This window comes from Xenopus laevis, chromosome 4L, assembly GCF_017654675.1.
Source record: "Xenopus laevis strain J_2021 chromosome 4L, Xenopus_laevis_v10.1, whole genome shotgun sequence".
Classification (NCBI taxonomy): Eukaryota; Metazoa; Chordata; class Amphibia; order Anura; family Pipidae; genus Xenopus; species Xenopus laevis.
In genome coordinates, this window is record NC_054377.1 from 60,800,894 (window position 1) to 60,825,397 (window position 24,504).

Below are 24,504 nucleotides of genomic sequence, written 5' to 3' on the forward strand. Positions count from 1 at the left end.
GTTTGCAATTATAATCTCTTAACAGGAGCACTGGCCTGGGGAAAGAATATACTTTATATGCCTTTAATATGGGTACTGCACTGCATACTCAAGGTGAGGCATTACCAAGGATCCTATTCATATCCCATGGCTCCTATTCAAATCAATGCATAGTTGCTAGAATAAATTGGGCCCTAGCAACCAGATTGCTGAAATTGCAAACTGGAGAGCTGTTGAATAAAAAGTGAAATAACTCAAAATCCGCAAATAATAAAAAATGAAAACCAAATGCAAATTGTCTCTGAATATCACTCTCTACAACATACTAAAAGTTAACTCAAATGTGAACAACCCCTTTAATGACACCCACAACATGCTAGCATTCAGTGTATAACTCGCATTTATGTAATTTCTACCAAAGTGCATAACTTTGCACTTATTAACAATAAACCCCATTTGCCAATTGAGGTAACTTGCAATTGCACTGCACCCTCAACTGATAAGGTAGTTGAAGTAATAACCGAACAGCTTAAAACAGGTCATGGCGCACAGGGAAATTGCAAATGATATGAATTCAAAAATATATGCTCCATTGACCTGGGATTATTAAATACAGTTTAACTGTTGATGACATTGGCACTTTAATTATATATTTGAAATGGACTGTGGAATTATTTGTTCTGCATCAACCTTTGCTTCATTTAGAATATTACTCATTTTACTAAAATCCGAATCTATCCTCAGACTTAATTTTACAGGGCTAAATCCAGCGCAGACCACAATATCTTCAAATTGGGATAGGGACATCTCCCATTGACTTATACATGACCTCGACAGGTTTGAGATGGTGGATTTTCGGATTTGGGCTTTTAGCAGCATCAGGATATACTAAATCTGGAAAAAATTTAGTTATTGTAGAGTTTTTGTCCCTAAATGCCCGACCAGAAAAATTTGAGTTTTAGTAAATAATCCCCTTAATGTAAAATGAGTTTCAGCAGAGCTTGGTTTGTAGCACACAATAAAATTGTTTGAATTATACCTATTGCAGACAGGTTGCACCATACCAATGTTTAGTGCATGTTTTAAAATATGCATGCCATACACCCAGCAGTAATGTTTCCCAGGAAATATCATGAGTGATGCTCATTGCTGTATACTGTCAGCATAGGATTTCATTGTTTGAACCCGCTAATCCAAATCCACATAATGAACAACATAAAATGAAAGTGCGTTATTAAACATTTATTATCTTATCCTGACCTCTGGTGGTAAGATTATAACTATGCACTTTAGAATGTTTTCACATTTTCTGTGCTCATTAAAATGAACATAAAGCACTTGTGGCTACTTGCAGTCATATAAACAGCAGGTAATAGCGCTCACAATTACCACAGAGAGGAAGGCAAACCAAATCTTTAAAAAAATATTCTCCTTTATTTTAATATATAAGCAGCACACATTACATTCAGCACATAGTATGTATGTATGTATGTTTTTCCAAATTCCTGAGGCAGCGTTATTTCTAATGCTCTAAAATGAATACAGTTTAGTACATTTATACTTTCTTTAATGAAAACGAAACCTATCTCCAATATACTTTACACATGACCCAGTGCAGTCTGCATTTTCTGATTATTAATCAGTCTTGATTCATTTATGTATCGGCTGTATCGGCTTCTGGCAGACTTGTGCTGTTTTGATCATTTATGATAATCCCTAAGTTTAACCTCCCAACAGAAGCCCAGACAACAATGAGCATGTGCATGGTCTTGGTCTTGCAAAGATGTTTAACATAGTTGCAAGATGATGACCCCCTGCGGCCAACTTTGAAAGCATAAATCATTTGTTTTATTAGGCTTGTGGTGTTTATGTTTATGTTTAGTATACCAAATACAGCATTTCTAGCATTATTCTATTTTAGACTTTAGTTCCCCTTTAATTACATAGCACAAAATATAGCACATATCAAGGGCGGATAACATTATAAAACCTTATTTAAATATACTTCATATCACATTACATCAAATTGGCGTAATGCACAGTCAATGGTTAAACCTAAAGTTCACGTTTACAGTAGCCTGTTATACTCCTGTGCATTTCATACATGCATTCTTTTTCAAGAAAAATGGAAATGGTTTTTCGTGAAATATAATTATAACGGATAATTAAATACAGCAGTCATCTAAGTCCAATAAAATAATTTGAGATGCCTTATTTTTCATACAACTCTTGTTTTACTATTAGCCTATTCTTATTAACTTCATTACAGTTTTTAAACTTTACGTAGCACAATAGTCCATTTCCAGAGGAAAATTACGTGATAATTATGTTCAGAAAAGTAGTGTACAGAAAAGTAGTGTACAGAAAAGTAGTGTACAAAAATGTATTTCTTTTTCTCTCAATGCAAAGTTAGCAGCAGTCATTAAATGGAATAGCATGGGTATAAGAAAAAAAAAATAAGAAGAAAGGAATTAAGGTGGACATCACAGGGTGCTGCCCTATCTCGTATTTAGAAAAATCTTGTTATTTCTGAGGTTACATTGTGTAATCACAAATCCTTAAATGCACTTTATAGATTTTTAGAAAAGAACATGTTGCATAGAATTATTTGCTCAGCAGGAGAACAAAGCTGTATTGACACAGCAGCAATTTATATTTATAAAAAAAGGGGAAAGAAGTGTTTGTTAGGTAGGTAAATTCATTTTTGAGCTGGCTGCATTTACTTTTCTATTTCTGATGTACAAGGGAACATTTTGAGCTACACACACTAGTGTGGGGGAAATGATGTTTAATATGAGCATTTGATTAACTGCCATTTGTTTATATATGTGGACTGCAAAATACTGCAACATTGCATCCACTTCCCCCTGCAGCCACCTCTGCTGCCTTCCTGACGCGCAGCTCTCGCAGACGGAGGCATGTAGGCATTGCCATCCGCCCTTAAAATATGCATCATTGAGATCCTCAAGTTAGGGACAGGGGCGATTCTGGGGCTGCTGCTGCCTGAGGCTCTGCCCTTACCACCTGCTCTTGCACCCCTTAGTACTCTTGCTTTTAACCCCCTGGGAACATAAATGATTCCATATGACAGTGCTGTCCAGCTTCTGTGGAATGGAGGGTCAATAATGGAATCCAGTATTGGCCACTCACCTCTTTAAACCACACCCATGTTATCACAAGAAATGTTAAGACCATATCCATATTAATGGTGGTAGCATACCAAAAAAACAAATAGTTGGTGCTCGCAGCAATGCTATCAGGTATATTAAATCCATATAACTCCTCCTCTCTTGTGGATAGCAAAGAAAAATCCAGCACATAATTAAACACCTTGGGGACCGCCTACCAAGTATTTTCAGTTCACCCCCCACAGGCAGAGTATGACACACACAGGGAGCATAGAGTAGGCAGAGAATGGCACACACATGGAGTATAGGGTAGGCAGAGTATGGCACACACAGGGAGCAAAGGGCAAGCAGAATATAACACATACAGGGAGCATAGGGCAGGCAGAGTATGGCACACACAGGGAGCATAGGAGAGGCAGAATATGGCACATACAGGGAGCATAGGGCAAGCAGAATATGACACATACTAGGAGCATAGGACAGGCAGAGTATGGCGCACAAACACAGGCAGAATATGACACATATAGGCATAGCAGGTTAGGTGTGAAACCTATTAGGAGCATACAAGTAACTGATCATATCCACTCTAAGATGAACAGTATGTACTGTACTATGTACTATAATCTGCAACTGATTTTCATTTTTATTATTTGTGGTTCTGAGTTATTTAGCTTTTTATTCAGCAGTTTGCAATTTCAACAATATGGTTGCTAGGATTCAAATTAAACTAGCAACCATGTATTGATTTGAATAAGAGACTGAAATATGAATAGGAGAGGACCTGAATAGAAAGAAGAGTAATAAAAAGTAGCAATAACAATACATTTGTAGCTTTACAGAGCATTTGTTTTAGTTGGGGTTAGCGCCCCCATTTTAAAGTCTTATGTAAAAGCTGGTTGAAGAGAACCGAAAAGAAGCTGAGATTCTGAGAACTGTTATTTTTGTCTATCTACACAAATGAAAAACCAGATGATGAAGGTTTCCTTCTTAATAGTCCTAATTCTAGTAATACAGCTAATAATACATGATTCACACATGAGGAAAATTCAAAAGAGACTAGAACATGTTAAGATAAACAAAGGTCTGGGGCTGGATGGTATTCATCCCAGGGTACTTAGTGAGCTTAGCTCTGTGATTGCCAAACCTCTTTGCTTAATTTTCAGGATTCATTAAGGTCTGGCATAGTGCTGTGAGACTGGCGAATTGCTAATATGGTGTCGCAATTCAAAAAGGGATCTCGTTCTCAGCCTTTCAACTATAGTCCAGTTAGTCTGACATCAGTCGTAGGAAAGCTTTTCGAAGGGTTAATAAGATACTGGACTTCATAGCAAATCATAATACGATGAGTTTGTGCCAGCATGGTTTTATATAATAAATCTTGCCAGACTAACTTAATTTCTTTTTATGAGAAGGTAAGCAGGGACCTCGATTCTGCAATGGCAGTGGATGTGATTTACTTAGACTTTGCTAAAGCATTTGATACAGTGCCACACAGAATGTTACTGGTTAAATTAAGGAATGTTGGCCTGGAACATAGTATTTGTACTTGGATAGAGAACTGGCTAAAAGATAGACTACAAAGAGTGGTGGTAAATGGAACATTTTCTAATTGCACAAGTGTTGTTAGCAGAGTTCTGCAGGGCTCTGTACTTAGTCCTTTGCTTTTCAACTTGTTTGTTAATGACCTGGAGTAGGACATTGAAAGTACTGTTTCTATTTTTGCAGATGATACTAAATTGTGCAGAACTATAGGTTCCATGCAGGATGCTGCCACTTAGCAGAGTGATTTTCCTAAGTTGAAAAACTGGGCAGCAAACTGGAAAATGAGGTTCAATGTTGATTAATGCAAAGTTATGCAAAAAATAATATAGATGCAAGTTATACACTAAATTGCAGTGTGTTGGGAGTTTCTAGATCTAGGGGTTTTTGTAGATAACAAGTTGTCTAATTCCAGGAAGTGTCATTATGTGGCCACAAAAGCAAATAAAGTACTGTCTTGAAAAAAAAAGTACATTAACTCAACGGATGAAAACATAATTATACCTCTTTATGGGTCCCTGGTAAGGCCTCACCTAGAGTATGCAGTGCAGTTATGGGCTCCAGTCCTTAAGAGGGATATAAATGAGCTGGAGAGAGTGCAGAGACGTGCAACCAAACTGGATAGAGGTGTGGAAGATTTCAATTATGAGGGTAGACTGTCAAGGTTGGGGTTGTTTTCTCTGGAAAAAAAGGTGATGATTACACTTTACAAGTACATTAGAGGACATTATAGACAAATATGGGACCTTTTTACCCATAAAGAGGATCACCTCACCAGAGGACACCCCTTCAGATTAATTTGAAGCAGCGTAGGTGATTCTTCACAATGATTCTTGACAGTGAGGTTGAGGAATGCACTGCCGGGTGATGTTGTGATGGCTAAATCTGTAAAATGTTTTTAAGTGGCTTGAATGATTTCTTGGACAGACATAATATCAAAGGCTATTGTGATAATAAATTCTATAATTAGTATAGATATGGGCATATATAATTTATGTGAAAGTAGGGAGGGGTGTGTGTATGGATGCTGGGTTTTCATTTGCAGTGGTTGAACTTGATTGACTTTGTCTTTTTTCAACCCGATTTAACTATGTAAACTATGTAATCTATGTAATAAACTATGGGAATCCTATTGGTAGCCTCCCCAAACAGCCTCTCGTGGGTTTTATAATAGGACCTATTAAAAGGTTAACAAGACAGCCCCCTGGGATGTAGAGGGCCAGTGAGAATCAGATATGTGCTAGCCTGGAAAGCAGAGCAACATGTATTCCTCAAATAGCAGTGTCAGTCTCACCTTGACTGGCAGGGAATTCAAAAATAAGGGGCAAATTCATCAAGGGTCGAATATCGAGAATTAATTAACCCTCGATATTCGACTGGGGAATGAAAATCCTTCGACTTCGATTATCGAAGTCGAAGGATTTTGCGCAAATACTTTGATAGAACGATCGAAGGAACGATTCGAAGGATCTTAATCCAACGATCGAAGGATTATCCTTCGACCAAAAAAAGTTAGGCAAGCCTATGGGGACCTTCCCCATAGGCTAACATTGAGCTCGGTAGCTTTTAGGTGGCGAACTAGGGGGTCGAAGTTTTTTCTTAAAGAGACAGTACTTCGACTATCGAATGGTCGAATGATTTTTAGTTCGAATCCTTCGATTTGAAGTCAAAGTCGTAGTCGACGGTCGAAGTAGCCAAAAAAACACTTCAAAATTCGAAGTTTTTTTTCTTCTATTCCTTCACTCGAACTTAATGAATGGGCCCCTAAGTGTGTTATAATGTATTTAGACATATTCTTAAACCCAGGCTGATAAAGTGACAAAAGGGAAAATACTCCTGTAAATAATATTTATTGAATCTAATCTTTATTTAATCTTACCTTTTTAAGCAAAAAAGGCTGTTTCTAAAAAAAAGGGGATCTGTCACCCAGACATAAAAAGCTGTATAATAAAAGTATTTTTCAAATTAAATATGCAACCCAAATGTTTCTTTTGATGAAAGCATCCATGCTTGTTATAAAGATATTTACAAATCTCAGCTGTCAATAATTTATTGCTTGCCCCGCGTCTATGCCTTTTACTTTGCATTCTGCACTTCCTAGATTTAATTGCACTCCTCACATTCCCCCTCACTCCTCACCATCTAATTGTGTAGCCAGTGCATGGGCATCAGGTCCTCCATTCTGGCACATAAGCAAGATTCTGGCATGCTGTAAAGTTTACGTTAATAACAGTGTTTACAAAATGGCACCTGCCTGCTTGCTATTAAGTGACTTGTTCTTGGCCAACCTACTCTAATGGGAAAGACTGACTAAGGTGTGCCTGCCTTATTTTGTATCCACGGCAACAATAATGCAACACTTATGGACAGCCTTATTCCTAATTTAATTAAACCATAGACCTTGGCGCTTCTCAAGTGACATTGTCATCCATGATTAATATCTATAACTAATGGTGCAAGTTTTGGTACAGCATTGCTCTCTGTACATGCAATTGTGAATAGGTTCTAAGTATCAGTGGACATGGTAATATATAAATATATTTTTCATATTGGTCACTGCCATCATAGACTAGTATATTAGAACTGAAGTTTTCCTTATAAACTATTTTTTTAACTTATAGGGGGGCCCTGGCCACCAATCTTTTTTTATCTTTTATAGGAGGACCCTGGCCACCAATTTTTGTTTTACCCCTGTCCATCACCGTATGAGGACCCTGCCAACTTTTTTATTATTTTCACGAGTGGGGGGACCCTGGCCACTAATGTTTTTGTTAACGTGTATGGGGGGCACTTTTATTGGGATAACTTTTATTGGGACCCTGACCACCAATGATTTTTTTTAACTTGTACGGGGACCATGGCCACCAATGTTTTTTTTTAACTTGTAGGGGGACCCTGGTCAACAATGTTTTTTTTTTAACATGTGGGGGAATGGCTGGCCAAGACAGTACAGGTATGGGACCTATTATCCAGAATGCTCGGGATCTGGGGTTTTCTGGATAATTCTGTAATTTGAATCTTCGTACTTTAAGTCTGCTAGAAATCATATAAACATTAAATAAACCCAAATAGGCTGGTTTTGCTTTCAGCAGGGATTAATTAAATCTTAGTTGGGATCAAGTATAAGGTACTATTTTATTATTACAGAGAAAAACAAAATCATTTTAAAAAATTTGGATTATTTGGATAAAATGAAGTGAGACACCCTTTCTGGAATGAAGAGCTTTCTGGATAACGGATCCCATAGCTTGACTTTATTTGCTTTAGGGCTGTAGCACACATGGCGATTTCCGGGGAGATTAGTCGCCCAGTGACAAATCTCCTCTTCTTCGGGCGACTAATATCCTCGAAAAGCCTTCCCACCAGCAAGAATGTGAATCGCCGGAGGGATGGCACTCGGATCGATTTTCCAAAGTCGTCTGAAGTTTCCTCGTGAAGCAATTTCGGGTGACTTCAGAGAATGAAGCGATCCGAGTGCCATCCCACTGGTGATTCACATTCTTGCCGGCAGGAAAGGCTTTTCAGGGAGATTAGTCGCCCAATGAAGAGATTTGTCGCTGGGTGACTAATCTCCCTGAATCTGCACGTGTGCCACCACCCTTACAAGCCAGAGTGACACTGCCTAGCGTTACACAGCTTGTCAACGAAAATCCCCAGCTTGTTCTCAAACAAGGATATGCCCAATACACTACCGTTTAATATATAACTACTCTAATTTATGTTTTTTCTACCAGGGTGCACAGCCTTGCACTTATATCACAGAACCTCGTTTGTACTTTAGGTAACCAGGTTTTTTTTTTTCAGTTCCATGAAATAAGTTGGTGCTCTGAGCAGAAATTATAAATGACTTGAGGAAATATTGGGAGCTGACACAAGTTGAGGAGGGCACGGCGGGCAAATCACAAAGGGGCTCATTTATCAACACTGGACAAATTTGCCGGAGGGCAGTTACCTATAGCAACCAATCAGTGATTAGATTCTAAAGCTCCCCATAGACGGACGGTTCTTCTTGAAGAACAACCGATTTTAGGGAAGCCCGACCAATCCTTCGAAATTATCGTGCGGTTAGTGGGATTCGAACGATCGTACATCTTACGATTTTTCGGCCGACATCTGTCAGGAAATTGATAGTAAAATCTATGTATGTTTGCAGGGCCAAGCAGGCAGCTCCCCTTTGTTTTCCTGGTAAATTGGTCTTTTTAGTTGATGGTCAATTCATACCATCGTTATCGTTCCGAGAAAATTGTGGTCTCACGATGTGGATCGGATCTTTTAAAAATCTCAACTTCTATGTCCAGCTTTAGAGACAACTGCAAGTAGAACGATTAATGCAACAATTTGATTGGTCGCCATGAGTTACTGCCCATGGGCAAATTTGCGCAGTGTTGATAAATGACCGCCAAAGTCTTTTTTTTTTCTTTTCTTTTTTTATTAACAAAAGAAAGAGGCGCGAGCAGAGTAAAACAGATTGTGAGCTAACCAACCGCAACAAACTATCCGCTTTCGATTGTGGAATCACGCCTGCTCTGCTCCTCACTCCCACAAGGCGGCTACGTGATGCGTCATTGCGCTCACGTGGCGTCGTGACGCAAGTCTCGCGTGATGAGACTTGTGGCGTCGGGATTCTCTGTAAGACAGGAGGAAGCTTGCAAATAAGAGATTTGCGGGAGGCGTAAGTAGCGAATCGAGACTGTGGGGTGTATAAGGAAAAGCGGGCCCTGTGCATTTACTCGGATAAGAGGGTGAAGTTTGAATTCCCGCCCCCTGTCTGTCCAATTCACGGGACGGGAATCCAAGTGCAGCACAGCGAGCCTCCTATAAGACCCACGGGGCCACGGACTATTGTGAATTTCCCCCTGATGGCGGCCCTTGGGGTTTAGGTGAATCATATATTTGGGGACATTATGCCCCTCCTCCATTGACTACAGGAAAGATGCTCTATTTTACATTTTCTTTCATTGTTGTTTGAGTGAATCGCATATAAGGTGTCTATCTGTAGATGAGCCTGATGATGTAACTCCTTTCACTTGCATTTTGTTTTCCACGTCGCTAATATCACTGATCTGTGATCTACATAATATAACCTAGTCTGAGCAGTGCCGGCTGAATGAACCTTTAGAAAGTTTCACCCACACGCCGCTGCAAACAGCCTTCTACACAGCCCACTACAAACCAGGAAATCTGAATGGACTGTCACCACCACTTTGTACATTTTGGAGGAGCTGAGGTTGCGATTACTGTGAAGGGCATCTTTGTAAATGATATATATATGTAAACTAATATATAGTAGAAAGTGTATGTTTAATAAAACTGATGGAGGATGAGAATTGGAACCGCCAAATTGCTAGTGGATAGTCAAATAAATCATTTTTAGAGTAGATTTTAAAAAAATCTGGCACTTAATTCCCAATCATGAGCCCATAAATGACACAATACTTAAATAGTCAGAATATATAAGTAAAAAGGCAATATTTATTCAAAACCATGTCATTATACACATTCTATACATATACAGATATTTATACCATATACGTGGGTTTCCAGCCCGACCAAGCCGGAATTTAAAGAACTACATCCAACCGCTGGAGCACCCGAGTCCCGGGACACATTCGTCTCATATTGATGCTAACAACGCCTTAACATTGTTGTGTATGTCACATTATGACTTGTTTATTGTGTATAAATAGGAAGGATAAGGTGGTTAACCCGCACATTTAAGGTCTGGCCACACAGATTCGGGGAGTTTAGTCGCCAGGCGACATCTCCTCTTCTTTGTGGCGAATAATCTCCTCGATCTGCCTTCCGCCGGCTAAAATGTAAATCGCCTGGGGGCAGGCACACAGAATTCTTTGTTTTCCGTAGTCGCCCGAAGTTTCCTCATAAGGCAATTACGTGCGACTTTGCAAAACGAAGCGTTCCGTCTGCCTGCCCCCAGGCGATTTACATTGTAGACAGTGGAAGGCAGATCGGGGAGGTTAGTCGCCACGAAGAAGGAGATTTGTTGCCTGCAACTAATCTCCCCCAATCTGCCCGTGTGGCCAGGCCATTTTCGCCACATCTGATTTAAATATCTGATTGTGAGGCTAAGCATTTTATTTGAGAGGGATCCCTTCTCCCACATGCAATACCTCATGTTTTTAATTTGATTTTAAAATGTGTATAATGGCATGGTTGTGAATAAATATTGCCTTTTTACTTATATATATTGACTATTTCAGTAATGTCATTTATGGGCTCATGATTGGGGATTGAGTCCCAGATTTTTTGCATATACTCTAAAATTGGTTTTCTTGTGGACAACCCTACCTTTTGAGTCACCATTATAATTTTGGTAATTTTGCTTGGTAATTTTGGAGTGGTCAAATAAATCATTACCTTTCAGTAGAAAGAGGAAGAGACTGGAAGAATGTACGTTTTTAGGGAAAGGCAGGAAAATGGACATCGTCATTTTAGGCGGCTTTTAAATGTGTGTGTTTTACAACAAGTTTATGACATTCTACAGTGTTTTCTATAGTAATGCTTTTTTAGCCTTTTTACATTAGAAGTTAATGATAAAGTAGCATGAGCATGGCCGTGGGAGAGCTGAGACTCATCTTTGGGCTGCACAAATCTGTACTTTTGAGAGAAAGTGTTCAAAAAGGCCAGAAGCTGAATCCAATGTTGGATAAAACTTTTTTTAATAATTTCCATTTAATATTAGAAAGTACAGCAGTCCATTAACTTTTATTTTTTCCAAATAAAAAGTGAATGTGTTTTTCAGGCCACAGCCTACACATGGCTACAGCAGAGAGTCCTGCACGGGACAGTATTTCTCCACCAACAGTGCAACCAGAGCTCACACAAGAGGAAAAAGTTGAAAAAGATCACTTTTCAGAAAAGGACTTGAGCAAAGAGGAAGAAGTCGGTACAGTTTCTCTAGAAGAAAAGGATGTCAAAATCAATAGCCCTCTTACACCTGGTTATCGTTCGGATGAGGATGATAATTTAAGTGAGGAAAAGTCTCAGGACACTGATAATGAACAGGTACAAGATGAAACAAATTCTCCTTTTCATAATGTAGAACGTGAAGAGAGAGCCAATGATCTGAATGATGAGGCCTCCTCTGTAACAAGGGAGTTGGATGAGCATGAATTGGACTATGACGAGGAGGTGCCAGAAGAACCACCAGGTCTTGTTCAGGAGGAGGAAAATGAAAAACTTGGAGCTGATGATGAAGAGGACAAGGAAAAAGCAGAAGACTCTCCCACAGATAAGGAAATAAATGATAAGGATGAAGAGGCAGACAATGATGAAAAGCAGAAAGATAACAAGAAAGATGATGATGAGGGTGATGCTGATGAAGGAGAAATTGATGTGAGTTGTTTTATTTTATCAAAGGGGCAGTATACCCCCTTTCAACATGAGTTCAGTGAACATGGCTTGTGCTGAACATACATTTTACCTATTGTTGTAGGCATGAAAAATCTATGTTTTCCATTATTTCTTGTGCTGCGGAGGGAAACTGAAGTTACTCTGATCCTTGTGAAACAGATCATTAGATTACCAGACTAAACTGAAGTCCATTATGCAGGGGCATTTTCTGTACTCTGGGAATTTAATTAAATACCTCACAAGGATCATTTTCTCCATTCAGTACAAGAAATAACGAATTGTAGTTTTCATATTTAAAACAGTAGTACTATTAATTGAACTGGTGTTGAAAATGGGGAGCAGATGTCCAACAAACACTACATGTTTGCAAATGTGATTAATTATGAAGGGGACTGACACAACTCATTATCTGTTTATACATATATAGTCTTCTTATAAATTAGGGATGCACCGAATCCAGGATTCGGTTTGGAATTCGGCCTTTTTCAGCAGGATTCGGCCAAATCCTTCTGCCTGACTGAACCGATTCCGAATTCTAATTTGCATATGTAAATTAGGGACAGGGAGGGAAATTGCGTGACTTTTTGTCAGAAAACAAGGAAGTAAAAAATGTTTTCCCCGGACCGGATTCGGTTCAGTATTCGGCCAAATCTTTCTTGAAGGATTCGGGTATTCGGCCAAATCCAAAAAAGTGGGTTCGGTGCATCCCTATTATAAATCCAAGTAAGCAATCAAAATGTTGGACTTCCTTTATTGAGAAACTTGATTTACTGTTTATGAACAACCTAAATTAATTGCATTTGTAAACAACCCCCCCCCCCCACTGATCATGCCAATTAAGGTAAATGTCCATGATAGTTGGGAAAAAAAAGGAAATTTCATTTAGTAAATACATTGTTTGTTCAGTAAATACATTGCTGTGACTGTAGAATATAGCATATAGAATCTGAGGGCTTTTTTTAAAGGGGTTGTTCACCTTTAAATTAACCTTTAAATTAACCTTTAGTATGAAGCCAGGTCTGGCACAATAAGTACACTACAAAGGCTACTGCCATGTCCTAAAGCTGGATTTACTCATTTCTGTTCAGTTACTTTAAAGGCGTTTGTATGATGTAGAGAGTGATATTCTGAGGCAATATACTTTTGGTTTAATTTTTTAATTGTGGTTTTTGAGTTATTTAGCTTTTTATTCAGAAGCTCTCCAGTTTGCAATTTCAAAGTCTGGTTGCTAGGATCCAAATGACCTTCACAACCATGCATTGCTATGAATAAGAGACTGGAATATGAATAGTAGAGGCCCTGAATAGAAAAAATGAGTAATAAAGAATAGCAATAACAATACGTTGTAGCCTTACAAATCATTTCATTTTTTAGATGTGGTCAGTGACCCCCATTTGAGAAAAAAATGAAGGCCAATTGAAAAGTTGCTTAGAATTGGCCATTCTTAACTAAAAATTAAAGGTGAATCCCCCCATTAATTACAGGTATAGGATCCATTATCCAGAAAATTGTGAATTACAGAAAGGCCATCTCTCATAGACTCCATTTTCATGAAATATTTAAACATTTTAAAACATATTCTTTTTTTTTCCTCTGAAATAATAAAAATCAAGTACAAAATAATGTAAACATAGAATAAACCTAATAGGATTGTTTCCTATCAATAAGGATTATTTATATCTATAATATATATATATATATATATATATATATATATATATATATATATATATATATATATATATATATATATATATATATATATATATATATATATATGGATTTAAATTATTTTGTACTTGATCCTAACTAAGATATAAATAATCCTTATTGGTAGGAAATAATCCTATTGGGTTTAATTTTGTAGCAGACTTCTGGTATGGAGATATAAATTACAGAAAGATCCCTTATTTTTTCTCTGAAATAATAAAAATCAAGTACAAAATAATGTAAACATAAAATAAACCTAATAGGATTGTTTCCTATCAATAAGGATTATTTATATTTTAGGATCAAGTATAAGGATTTAAATTATTTTGTACTTGATCCTAACTAAAATATAAATAATCCCTATTGGTAGGAAATAATCCTATTGGGTTTATTTTATGTTTAAATTATTTTGTAGCAGACTTCTGGTATGGAGATGCAAATTGCAGAAAGATCCCTTATTCAGAAAATCCCAGGACCCAATCATTCTGGATAACAGATCACATACCTGTACTTTAATTGTTTGGCAGCTGTATGTTGTAAAACTATGACAGCTAAATTACAAAAGGGTTGTTTTATAATAGAAAATTGTATTCTTAGGATGAAGACTTGGAGGAAGGTGAAGTTAAAGATCCCAGTGATAGAAAAACAAGGCCAAGGATTACTTGCAGATTCTTCATGAGAGGTATGTACATGAGCATGGAATTAGTGTGTAACCTGTTATGTTTCAGAGGAGTGTTGTGCTCTCACAATCAAGCTCACTCCTTTCTTGAATGTTTACCATGATTCATTTTTATTTATGACATTGATGTAAGTCAGTCGGCTTAGCAATTTTATATATATTGACAGCAGATAGTTTTTTAAAGGTGCATTTTTCTTATTTTGGTTTTTAAATAATAATGTAACATAAACAATAGGACGGAGAGTAAGGAGTTTAATTCTAGCACAAATTATACAACTGTGAATGACAGTAATGCCAATTTATGTGAATTTACAAAATATCTGTGTGTCACAAGCCAAAGGTTAGTTAATATGTTTCAAAACAATTGCAATTGAGATGCTTCAGAGTTGAATACAATTATTATTATTATATTATAATGACTGCAAGAACCTTCCAGTTAACCAGTTCAGCTAGTGAACACACTCCGTGTGTTAAAACATAACCTCTATTTGGAACTGGTTAAAACCACGCTGCCATATATCATAGACTCACTACAGACAGGCCTTGTTCATAGTGTTGGACCATATCCATAAAATAAAGTTTGGTTAAAAACACATAGATTGGACTGGTGGTATGCTTAAATATTTTACTCCAGATTTACAATATTTTACTGCTTCAGTAGCCTAGTATAACGCCAGGGTGTTGATCACTAAATCCTCACCTTAATATGCTCCGTGATAGTGCTCAGAACTATTGTCACAGTAAGTTATGGGTTCTTTCTGTAATTTGGATCTCCATACCTTGTCTGCTAAAAATCATTTAAATATTAAATATAACAAATAGGATTGTTTCCAACCGATAAGGATTAATTATATATATTATACATGGTACTGTGTTATTACAGAGAAAAATTAAATAAGTTTCAACATTTTGAATTATTTAATTAATATGGAGACTATGGCAGATTACCTTCCAGTAATTTGGAGCTTTCTGGATAAGGCGTTTCCAGATAATGAATCCTATACTTGTACCTTTTTCACTAAAGTAATCTCTAAATCAGGGATCCCCAGCCTTTTCCACCCATGAGCAACATTCTGATGTAAAAAGAGTTGGGGACCAACACAAGCATGAAAAATGTTCCTGGGTGGTGCCAAATAATGGAAGTGACTGACTATTGGTAGCCCCTATGTGGACTGGCAGCCTCTGTTTGGCAACCAAAACTTGCCCCAAGTCTGGAGTTGAAAAATAATCACCTGCTCTGAGGCCACTGAGAGCAACATCCAAGGTTTTGGGGAGCAACATGTTGCTTGCGAGCTACTGTTTGTGGATCACTGCTCTAAATCAATGAAATAGGTCTGTTGGGAAGAGAATGCTGTTACAGGCTATGTCCACTGGAGGTCCTATGAGTCCTGTTATTTGTTTTCAAATTCAACCTAACGTTTGCAGCTTGAGTGAGACCAGAGGTTGTCACACACGTAAGTTTCCTAAACGTAAGGGGGTACCAGACTGGCCATGTAGGTTCCTCCTATAAGTAAGTGCCATCTGAGACTTGCTGGAGAGGTTGTTATTTGGATTTCATAGTACTGACCACTTGGAATACAGAGGGGACATAGCATAAAGATCCTTGTGATTAGTACCTTTTCAGGGCTAGCTGAATTCTTGAAGGCTGACTATTGAATCCGAATATGTTGTCCAGTACAGGGCATATGAAATCCCTGAAAAGAGGGCCTACAGGTTGGGCTTATACATGACGTTTTACCTTCCATTATCCTATGCTCCTGTTTCGGAATGGAGACATTTGTTGAGCAAAATTATTACTAAAATTCTGGCCAATATTTCGCTACTGCCTGACAGTCAGGGGGTGTATGTCAGCTTGGGGATCAGTTTTGATAAACCATCCCATATTTCTATCCTGTCACCGTTTATCTGTCCAAACTGTAAGTTTTATTTGCCAATTTGCCTTGAGTTTTTTTTTCTCTGCAGATCATGTGACCAGTTATACAGTATGTGTCTGCAGGTCTGTGTGTTTATGTCGCTTTGTGGCCCCAGTAAATTGTGCTTGCACGCCACAAAGCTCCCAAAAAGAATGTGTGATCCAGAAGAATGGAGAATGCTGTATGTAAAACATTTAACATGCGGCAATATGTTTATTCATAGGGAAATAAAGATTGCCACATGTGCGGTGTTTTACATGTGGTGAGAACCATTCTTCCAGATCAAAGGTATTTTCAGGTGATATTTCCTATGGGTGACAAAGCACCCAAACTCTACTTCCCTTTCAGCTGCAGCTACCTGAAAAGCTGTGTGACTGCAATCTTGTTGAGACAGCACCAATTGTGTAAATTGTTTGTTAATAGTGTACATGAGAACAGGAAGTGTTTTAATCCAGTCATTTTGTTAGAGCCATTACACCCCTCTGTGCAACTGTTCCAGTGCAAATTTGGTTCTTTTTCTTAGAAGGCATTTTACATTTCTGTTTTACGTATACATTTTATGCAGACTCTATGATATACCCACTGGTGTTTGAATCTGGCTTGAAAGGGTGCTGCAATGCACTGATCAACCACACTTTACTCAGTTGTTGCTAGACTACAAATCCCATTATAATGTAACATATAATGGTAGAGAAAGCGTGCTGGGAGCTGTATTCTTAGTCATATTGCACAATAAAACTTTTTCCCAAATCTCCACAGCCAGCGACTGCCGTAAAATACAAAAACTCCTTATTAGAATCCCAGCTGATCTGTGTAAATCTGGTTCCATGTTCCTGCAACTGGAGTTGGAAACATTAAGCACAGTTTCCCAGCACTGAACAAGTCTGTGCTGCTGTCACTTACTTCGCTTAGGGACCAACTCAAAATATACAGTACTCATAGAATACAAATGTGACAATATAAGGCTGATTAGTAATTAATACAGATAAATACTATATGGCAGCACAGAAACCAGTGCAACTAGCATCATCTTATATTACAGTCAAACCTCATTCTCTGATAATTTGAGATAAACCCTAAACTCAACAGCTGCTCAGAGTGTCACAGACACTTTCCAAGATGGTGACCCCCTGTAACAAGTTTGATGTCCTTGATCATAGCTGCTATGGAAGCTAAAACTTTAGGCTGGTGCAATACGTTCATTATATAAAATATGGCATTTTTAGCCATATTTATATTATATTTTTTAGGGTTTAGTTCTCATTTAAGGACTTGTCCATTCCAAGTGACCGTACCTTGATGCTGTTGTTAACAATGGATTAATAATTAGATTGTATGTGTGTGAATAAAGAAACAAAAATGCTTAACTTTTTTTTTTTTTTTTTAACTTTGTTTATTTTTGGTTATACAACCCTTTTTTTCAGACAATTAAGGACCCTGTGATATGTACATAAAATTGCCTTTCAGACAGATCTCTATAAAGCTGTCCATACTGCTTAGATTTGGTTGACCGTACTGGCTGATCATCTGGGTGGTCAGGCAGTTTGGGGTATTGACTGATCCTGTGAACCTGGTGCATGGAGAATTATTGGAACTAAAAAAAGTTGCATGAGTTGGCCAAAATTGAAATGGAGAGGAGTGGCAACTCTGCACTCATACACTCATGGCATAAGTAGACATACACATTAGAAAAAAAATTATTTTCTAATATTCTTCTTGACCTCTTTAAGATAAGCCCTTTAATAAAATAACTTCCTGCCGTTGTTTAAGGTGCCATGTACATAAGGATTCCTTTGTAATTGGATCATTACAGGGCGTGCTGTGTAATTGCTCATTAGGTTTTCCCCAATCATTCTGTGTATCTGTCTTTATATTTCTTGCATGTTTATTACGCTGCAGCTTATGACTTCACTTGGATGGGAAATTTCCTACTAAAGCTGTCTCACTGATGGATCACTAACTATATATTAGACTAAACGCCAATTGAGCAACTCCCATGCATTGCTTATAACAAGGCTTGCTTTATTGCTCTTATCTCTTTGATGATAATTGTTATTGTGTTTTACAAGCATTCAATTCTTGACCGTCTCACCTGGAGACTGAAAATATATTCTATAGCTGTTTTAAACCCAAAAATATAACATTTCCTATGAAACAAAACATATAATATGAAGAAACTTTCCAATATACTGTGTGTGTGTGTGTGTGTGTGTGTGTGTATATATATATATATATATATATATATATATATATATATATATATATATATATATATATATATATATCCTCATTAGGACAGCACCCTGCTGATGACGTGTTACCTGGGTGCAAGGTAAAAATTGTAGATACTCAAAGGAAGACCAGCAACACCAGGATTTCAGTGTAACAAAGCAGTGTATTCAAATATACATGAAAAGCCGACGTGACGTTTCGGTCCACGCAGGGACCTTCCTCATGGTTGCCATGAGGAAGGTCCCTGCGTGGACCGAAACGTCACGTCGGCTTTTCATGTATATTTGAATACACTGCTTTGTTACACTGAAATCCTGGTGTTGCTGGTCTTCCTTTGAGTATATATATATATATATATATATATCCTCCAACCAACACTTAATTTCGCACAATGCATTGCATGGTTTTTCACTGTTATTTTATTCAGATGGTTTCTGTCCGAGTGTGCAGTGAATTGAAAGCCACAACCGAATGCTACTTTCGGTAGCAACTGTAACTACTCAAAGCACTTGAACACATTCTGACACTTTGACACAGATATCCTCTTTTATAAGTGTCGGTTTGCTAAAACCTTACTGACAGTTACACTTACTGTTTATTTTTATGAATCTTAAAGGGGTGGTTCACCTCTGAGTAAACGTTTAATGGGTTATAGAAGGGTCAATTCTAAGCAACTTTTCAATTGGTCTTCATTGTTTATGTTGTATAGTTTTGCCTTTTCCTTCTGACTCTTTCCAGCTTTCAAATGGGGGTCACTGACCTCCTCTAAAAAAACAGATGCTCTGTAAGGCTGGCAATTTGTTATTTTGCCTTTTTATTACTATTTAGACCCTCCTAATTATATTCCAGTTTCTTATTCAAATCAATGTATGTTTGTAACGTTGGACTCCAGAAACCAGACTGCTGAAACTGCAAACTGGAGAGCAGTTGAATAAAAAGCTAAAAAACACAAGTAATTAAAAATGAACAACAATTGCAAATTGTCTCACAATATCACTCTCTACATCATGCTAAACATTCTCAAGGGTGTACAACCACTTTGAAATGATCTGAGCTGCTGGAAATTCTTCTATATACTGCAGTTAAAGTGGACCTGTCACCTGCAATTAAAAAGCTGCATAAAGTCCTTTGCAAATTAAACATGGAACACAAATTATTTTTTTCATTAAAACATCCATACCTGTTATGGATTTAAATATCTGAGCTGCCACTCCGATATCGGCTGCCCCGCCTCTATGCCTGAGGCATAGAGGTGGGGCAGTCAATTACTTTCACTTTCCATTCAGCACTTCCTACATGTCGCTGCTCTCCCCACATTTCGACTTCCCTCCCCAGGCTCTATAATTGTATAGGGTACGGTGCATGATCTTTAGGTTCCCCATTCTGGTGCATACACAAGTTTTGGGGTGATACACTATTTGTTACAATAGCAGTGTCCACAAAATGGCTGCTGCCTGCTTGCCGATTGTATAATTCTAAGACTGAAGGAAACAAAATTTAAATAACAAATATAGTGTAAGTAAAGTTTATTTTACGAGAGAAAAGAATTTGGATTTTTTTCTTAGGGGACAGGTCCCCTTTAAGTATGTAATAAATTAACCCTTCAGTTCCAAAATATTACAAAAGCCTTTGTCTATATAATATGTCCGCGTTTCTTAACCTTTTCACAAAGTAGGTTAGGTAGTCTGCTTCATGTCATGGATATTGGTAAGTAGCTTATTAATTTAAGTGTATTTTTATTTACTAGTCCATTGTAGAAAGAAATTCAGGTTGATAAACAAGATTGTGAAGCTCCAATCTACATCTTTTTAGGTTAAAGGATAGTTCACCTCTGCAATAAACCTTTTTGTTTGCCATTTTTAGTTATATGTGTGTTATAAAAATGAGTTATGTTTACCTCCCCTGCTTTTGTTTCCCAGTATAAGCTCCATCAGACTCTAGTCCATAACAGTCAGATTTCCTAGTAGCAGCAGTGGAATTTCAGAAACTAGCATATCAAATTATAATAGTTCCTCTCTTAGTTATATAGGTACCGTGTTCAGTACAGGATCAAGGTATTGCTGAGAAACAAGCAACACATTTACCAATGTAATAGTTTAGAGAGCAGCTTATAGAGCCGCTTTTGAAAAACTGGGGGGAGGGGGGGTACGAGGGGTCAACATATATTTTGGAAAAATCGTTAAAAAAAGAGATCAGTAGAAGGCATTGTTTTTTGTGTATTATTTATAAATAGTATGTTTTGTGGCATTATTTTTCTGTTTAAAAAGTCTTGTTTTACTCCATAGAACCCCTAGATGGCAGTTGTGTCCTAGACTCCTGCTTCTGTTAAAGGGGAGCTATCATGAAAATAAAAATTTAATATATGCTTCATCTTGCTGAAATAAGAAACTTTCTGAATGGTTAATTAAAAATTCTGTACCGTTTATGAAATAATCAAGTTACTCTTCACTCCCCCCCCCTCTGAGCAACTTGTTTGAGTTGGTTATTTGTGTTATTCTTCTAAGAAAGGGAGCCCCCCTAAAAGACATATTAGACCTACCTGTCAATCAAAATCTGACCCAGACCTCAGCATGAACAGTGACAGGTTGTGGAGAGTGAGATACTGAGTAACTTGATTATTTCTTAAACATTAAAGAATTATTAATTCATTATATTTAGAAAGTGCCTTATTTCAGTGAGATGAAGCTTATATTAAATTTTCATTTTCGTGATAGATCAACTTTAACTACTCAAAAATGCACTTTCAACCTATTTACAGAGTGAATGCATTAACAGTTAAAGCGGCCATACTTCTTTTTGCAAGCTCGTCAAACAATCGTCTCTTTCCCTGTAATGCCCACCTTGAAGTGGCTGATTCTGGGTTGACCCAATCGCATGGCCTTGGAGTCAAACAGTTGGGTCATGATGACATGGATACAGGCCATCGCAGGATAAGTTGTGGTCATTGTTTTGACAGGATTTTCTAACCTTCTGGATTTTGGCCAGATATCGGTCAGTTAGGCCTTTCTGCCTTTCTGGCCACTTTTAAGGTACACTGAAAGATTCACTCATTTGGTGACCTTGTCATACACACGCCAATATGCTACTGACTCGATTCATCCATTGTCACCTAACCTATTGCCTGCAATGTAATGAAATGTTTTCTACATATCCATTTTGACCTCTCCCTACTAGATAAACATATGAGCAGTTTATAGTATACTGTTGGCCTTCATACACTTCTTCCCAAAATATTGAATGTTCTTTAAGTCTGTGCTTGTTTTTTCAGGTTTCAGACAAATGAAGTGCTTTTCTATCAGCACTTTTTGTTTTGATACATATTTACTACATTATATCCAACACACAACTCTATTTTCCATAGTGTGTTGCATACTGCTTATAAATTATAAATGCCACTGTAGCTGTTGAGGCATACTTTTATTTATATATATTTGTATCTGTAATTTAATGATCTGATCATCTATATGTACAGTATAATGTAAGAGCCATGTATATCCTGTAAATATCGTTATAAACGGTACTTAGTGATGTCATCTGTTGTATTCGAAGCTTAGTGGGGTAATTTCAGTTGGCAGAAACTTGTGTATTATTTTAGTAAATATTTATGTATTTTATGTGTATTGTTACTTATTTATTATAATAAATAAAGTACCCCCTGTTGCAAAATAGGAGGACATAAAAGGCACCTCGGAGTTCCATGACCATCGGCTTTGTGTTTTTATATGGTCATGTAACCTAAAATATCCTTATATTTTACAATAGGGGGTACTTCATTCACTATATGTACACATAAATGGGTAATTAAAAAAAATGGTAATTTTACAAGGTGATGAAACTTCTATGACATCCTTGGTAATTTTTTTTTTCCTTATAAAGTAAAGGGAACATTAAGATGGTGTATTTCAAATATACAAAACCACCTTAGAATAAGTTTATGTACTTACAGGTTTATGTACGTATTACAGAGTGCTGAATATGTCATGATCCATCAGCACTCCTTTTCAATAACAGGACACCAAATGTACTTATACAGTTTGTGACGTTGGGTTTTTCCAATGTAATGAAAGCCTTAAATGCTATTTATGGTGGGGGGGGGGGGGATTTGGGCCAACAACTATTTGCTGCTTGGCTACATGGCTGATTAATAGCAATGTGTGCATATACAAAATATAATATTGTTTTTCAACTGCATGCCCCCTCATCAGTATCCATCTGTTCGGGTCAGTTAGTTGTATACTGTGCATGGTTGGACAATGTATGACTACCTTTAGAGCTGAGCTTTTTATTACAGGAGTGCCAATCAATTCCACTTAATTAGTACCTAATTCTGAATTGCTTAATTGGAGAACTCAGACTTTATAGATGGCTCAGCTATTGTTGTCTGACTTGTTGGAATGGCAAAATATCTTCACAAGCTTTCAGCCCATCCTTTGACTTGTGGGAGTTCACGTAGTATATACGGCATGCATGAATATAATTTTTCAATGTTTTTATTATGAAATTCATTCCCTTCAGTACAATGTCTTACATGACATGCTCAATTTCCTATCCACTGTTTTTTTCCTTGATCAGAACACCTGTTTTTGCCCTCTATTGTGCTCTGAGGATCATTTGAAAGTGCTAGCACAGGGCCTCATAGGGCAATAAAAGGTGGAGCAAAATTGCATAAAGAAAAAAACTTTTGTGCCATTCCCTGTTCTCATCATAATAATTGCTTTAGCCCCATAACATTATTCATCAATCACTACAAAATATCCCCTGTACACTGTCAGCTGTAGCCTGCCAAAAGGGCACAAACTTTCTAAAATTCTTTTGTACAACACTTTATAAGTATCTTAGCCTGACAAACCTGCTCTGTAACTGTCATCTGTGCTCTTTCCAGTAACATAAATGTTTCTTCCAAGCTTCAGCTAAGCTACTTCCTTTGCCTCTCAGCAATTATGATATAACAGTGCCTCTTGAGGGAGAAAAATAGCTGATGTGACAAAATACTGTAATATGTGGAGAGTAGAGCACTGACCCTATATATAAGGGATTACTTAGCATCATTGGTCAGGCATTCAGTGCCAATTTTACAGCCAATATCATTGTTTTGTAATGTAATAGCTATCTTAAGTAATTTCCCTGCTGACTTCAGCCAAATTCTTTCTCTACCATTAAGTGCCTTATTTCATTACATGTTCCTGTTACAGAGGATGAGATGACTACTTCTGCGTAGCTTCCATGTTTATTTTTTTTGTTTCTATAACCATGAGATGTATGCAAACAGTGCTTAAAGTTACTGCAAAACATATTTCTAATCTTTCAAATTTTTATTTATCTGTATTCTCTAGGTCATTGTACATGGGGTATGAGTTGCCGTTACCTCCATCCTGGAATGAACGATAAAGGGAATTATTCTTTGATTACCAAGCAGGACACTTTTTCATCCAATGGTACCCCTACTGCGGGTACTAATCCTCTAGCACCATCAAATCCCTGGGTAAGACACTGTAAATGGGGATATTTGTCACCTGTAGCAAATCACATTGCCTGTAGACAACACAAGGCCTGAAAATGCCTATAGACCTAAACTAAAGAGTTGAATCATGTAACCATGGCAAAAGTATTTCGACATGGTCACAAGATTTAATTGCATAGGATACCGTGAGTCTAAGGGTAGGGGGACACTGGACGATTTGTCGCCAACGTTTTTAAAAAGCAAATCGCGGCAACATATCCCTCGTTTTGTCTCTGAACAAAACCAAATGAAAGACGCCAGCTCCTGTGCCCACAGCGCGTTTGTGAATCGCCTGTAGCTCCAAAATGCACTGAGACCCTTTTCCGAGCGATTTATCAGAAATAGCATGTACTTAGAAAAGCACTGAAATCTCCTAGACACGCACACACATACAGATAAGTAGCAGCAATTGTATTCAAATTACAATGCGAATGCAATGACGCAAGAACGCAA

At 37.5% G+C, this 24,504-nt stretch overlaps 1 protein-coding gene across 5 annotated transcripts in view; it reads left to right on the plus strand.

Moving 5' to 3' along the window:
- Positions 1-9,160: 9,160 nt before the first annotated feature.
- Positions 9,161-24,504, plus strand: part of zc3h18.L (zinc finger CCCH-type containing 18 L homeolog) — a 72,149-nt gene continuing 56,805 nt past the window's right edge. For 3 of the 5 annotated variants that reach the window (XM_018257994.2, XM_018257996.2, XM_018257997.2), the window contains exons 1-4: positions 9,161-9,318; positions 11,407-11,999; positions 14,325-14,409; positions 23,885-24,033. In XM_018257994.2, the coding sequence (XP_018113483.1) occupies positions 11,421-11,999; positions 14,325-14,409; positions 23,885-24,033 (813 nt within the window). In that variant the 5' untranslated portion in view covers positions 9,161-9,318; positions 11,407-11,420. The other 2 variants (XM_041590209.1, XM_018257995.2) reach the window with 2 other exon arrangements.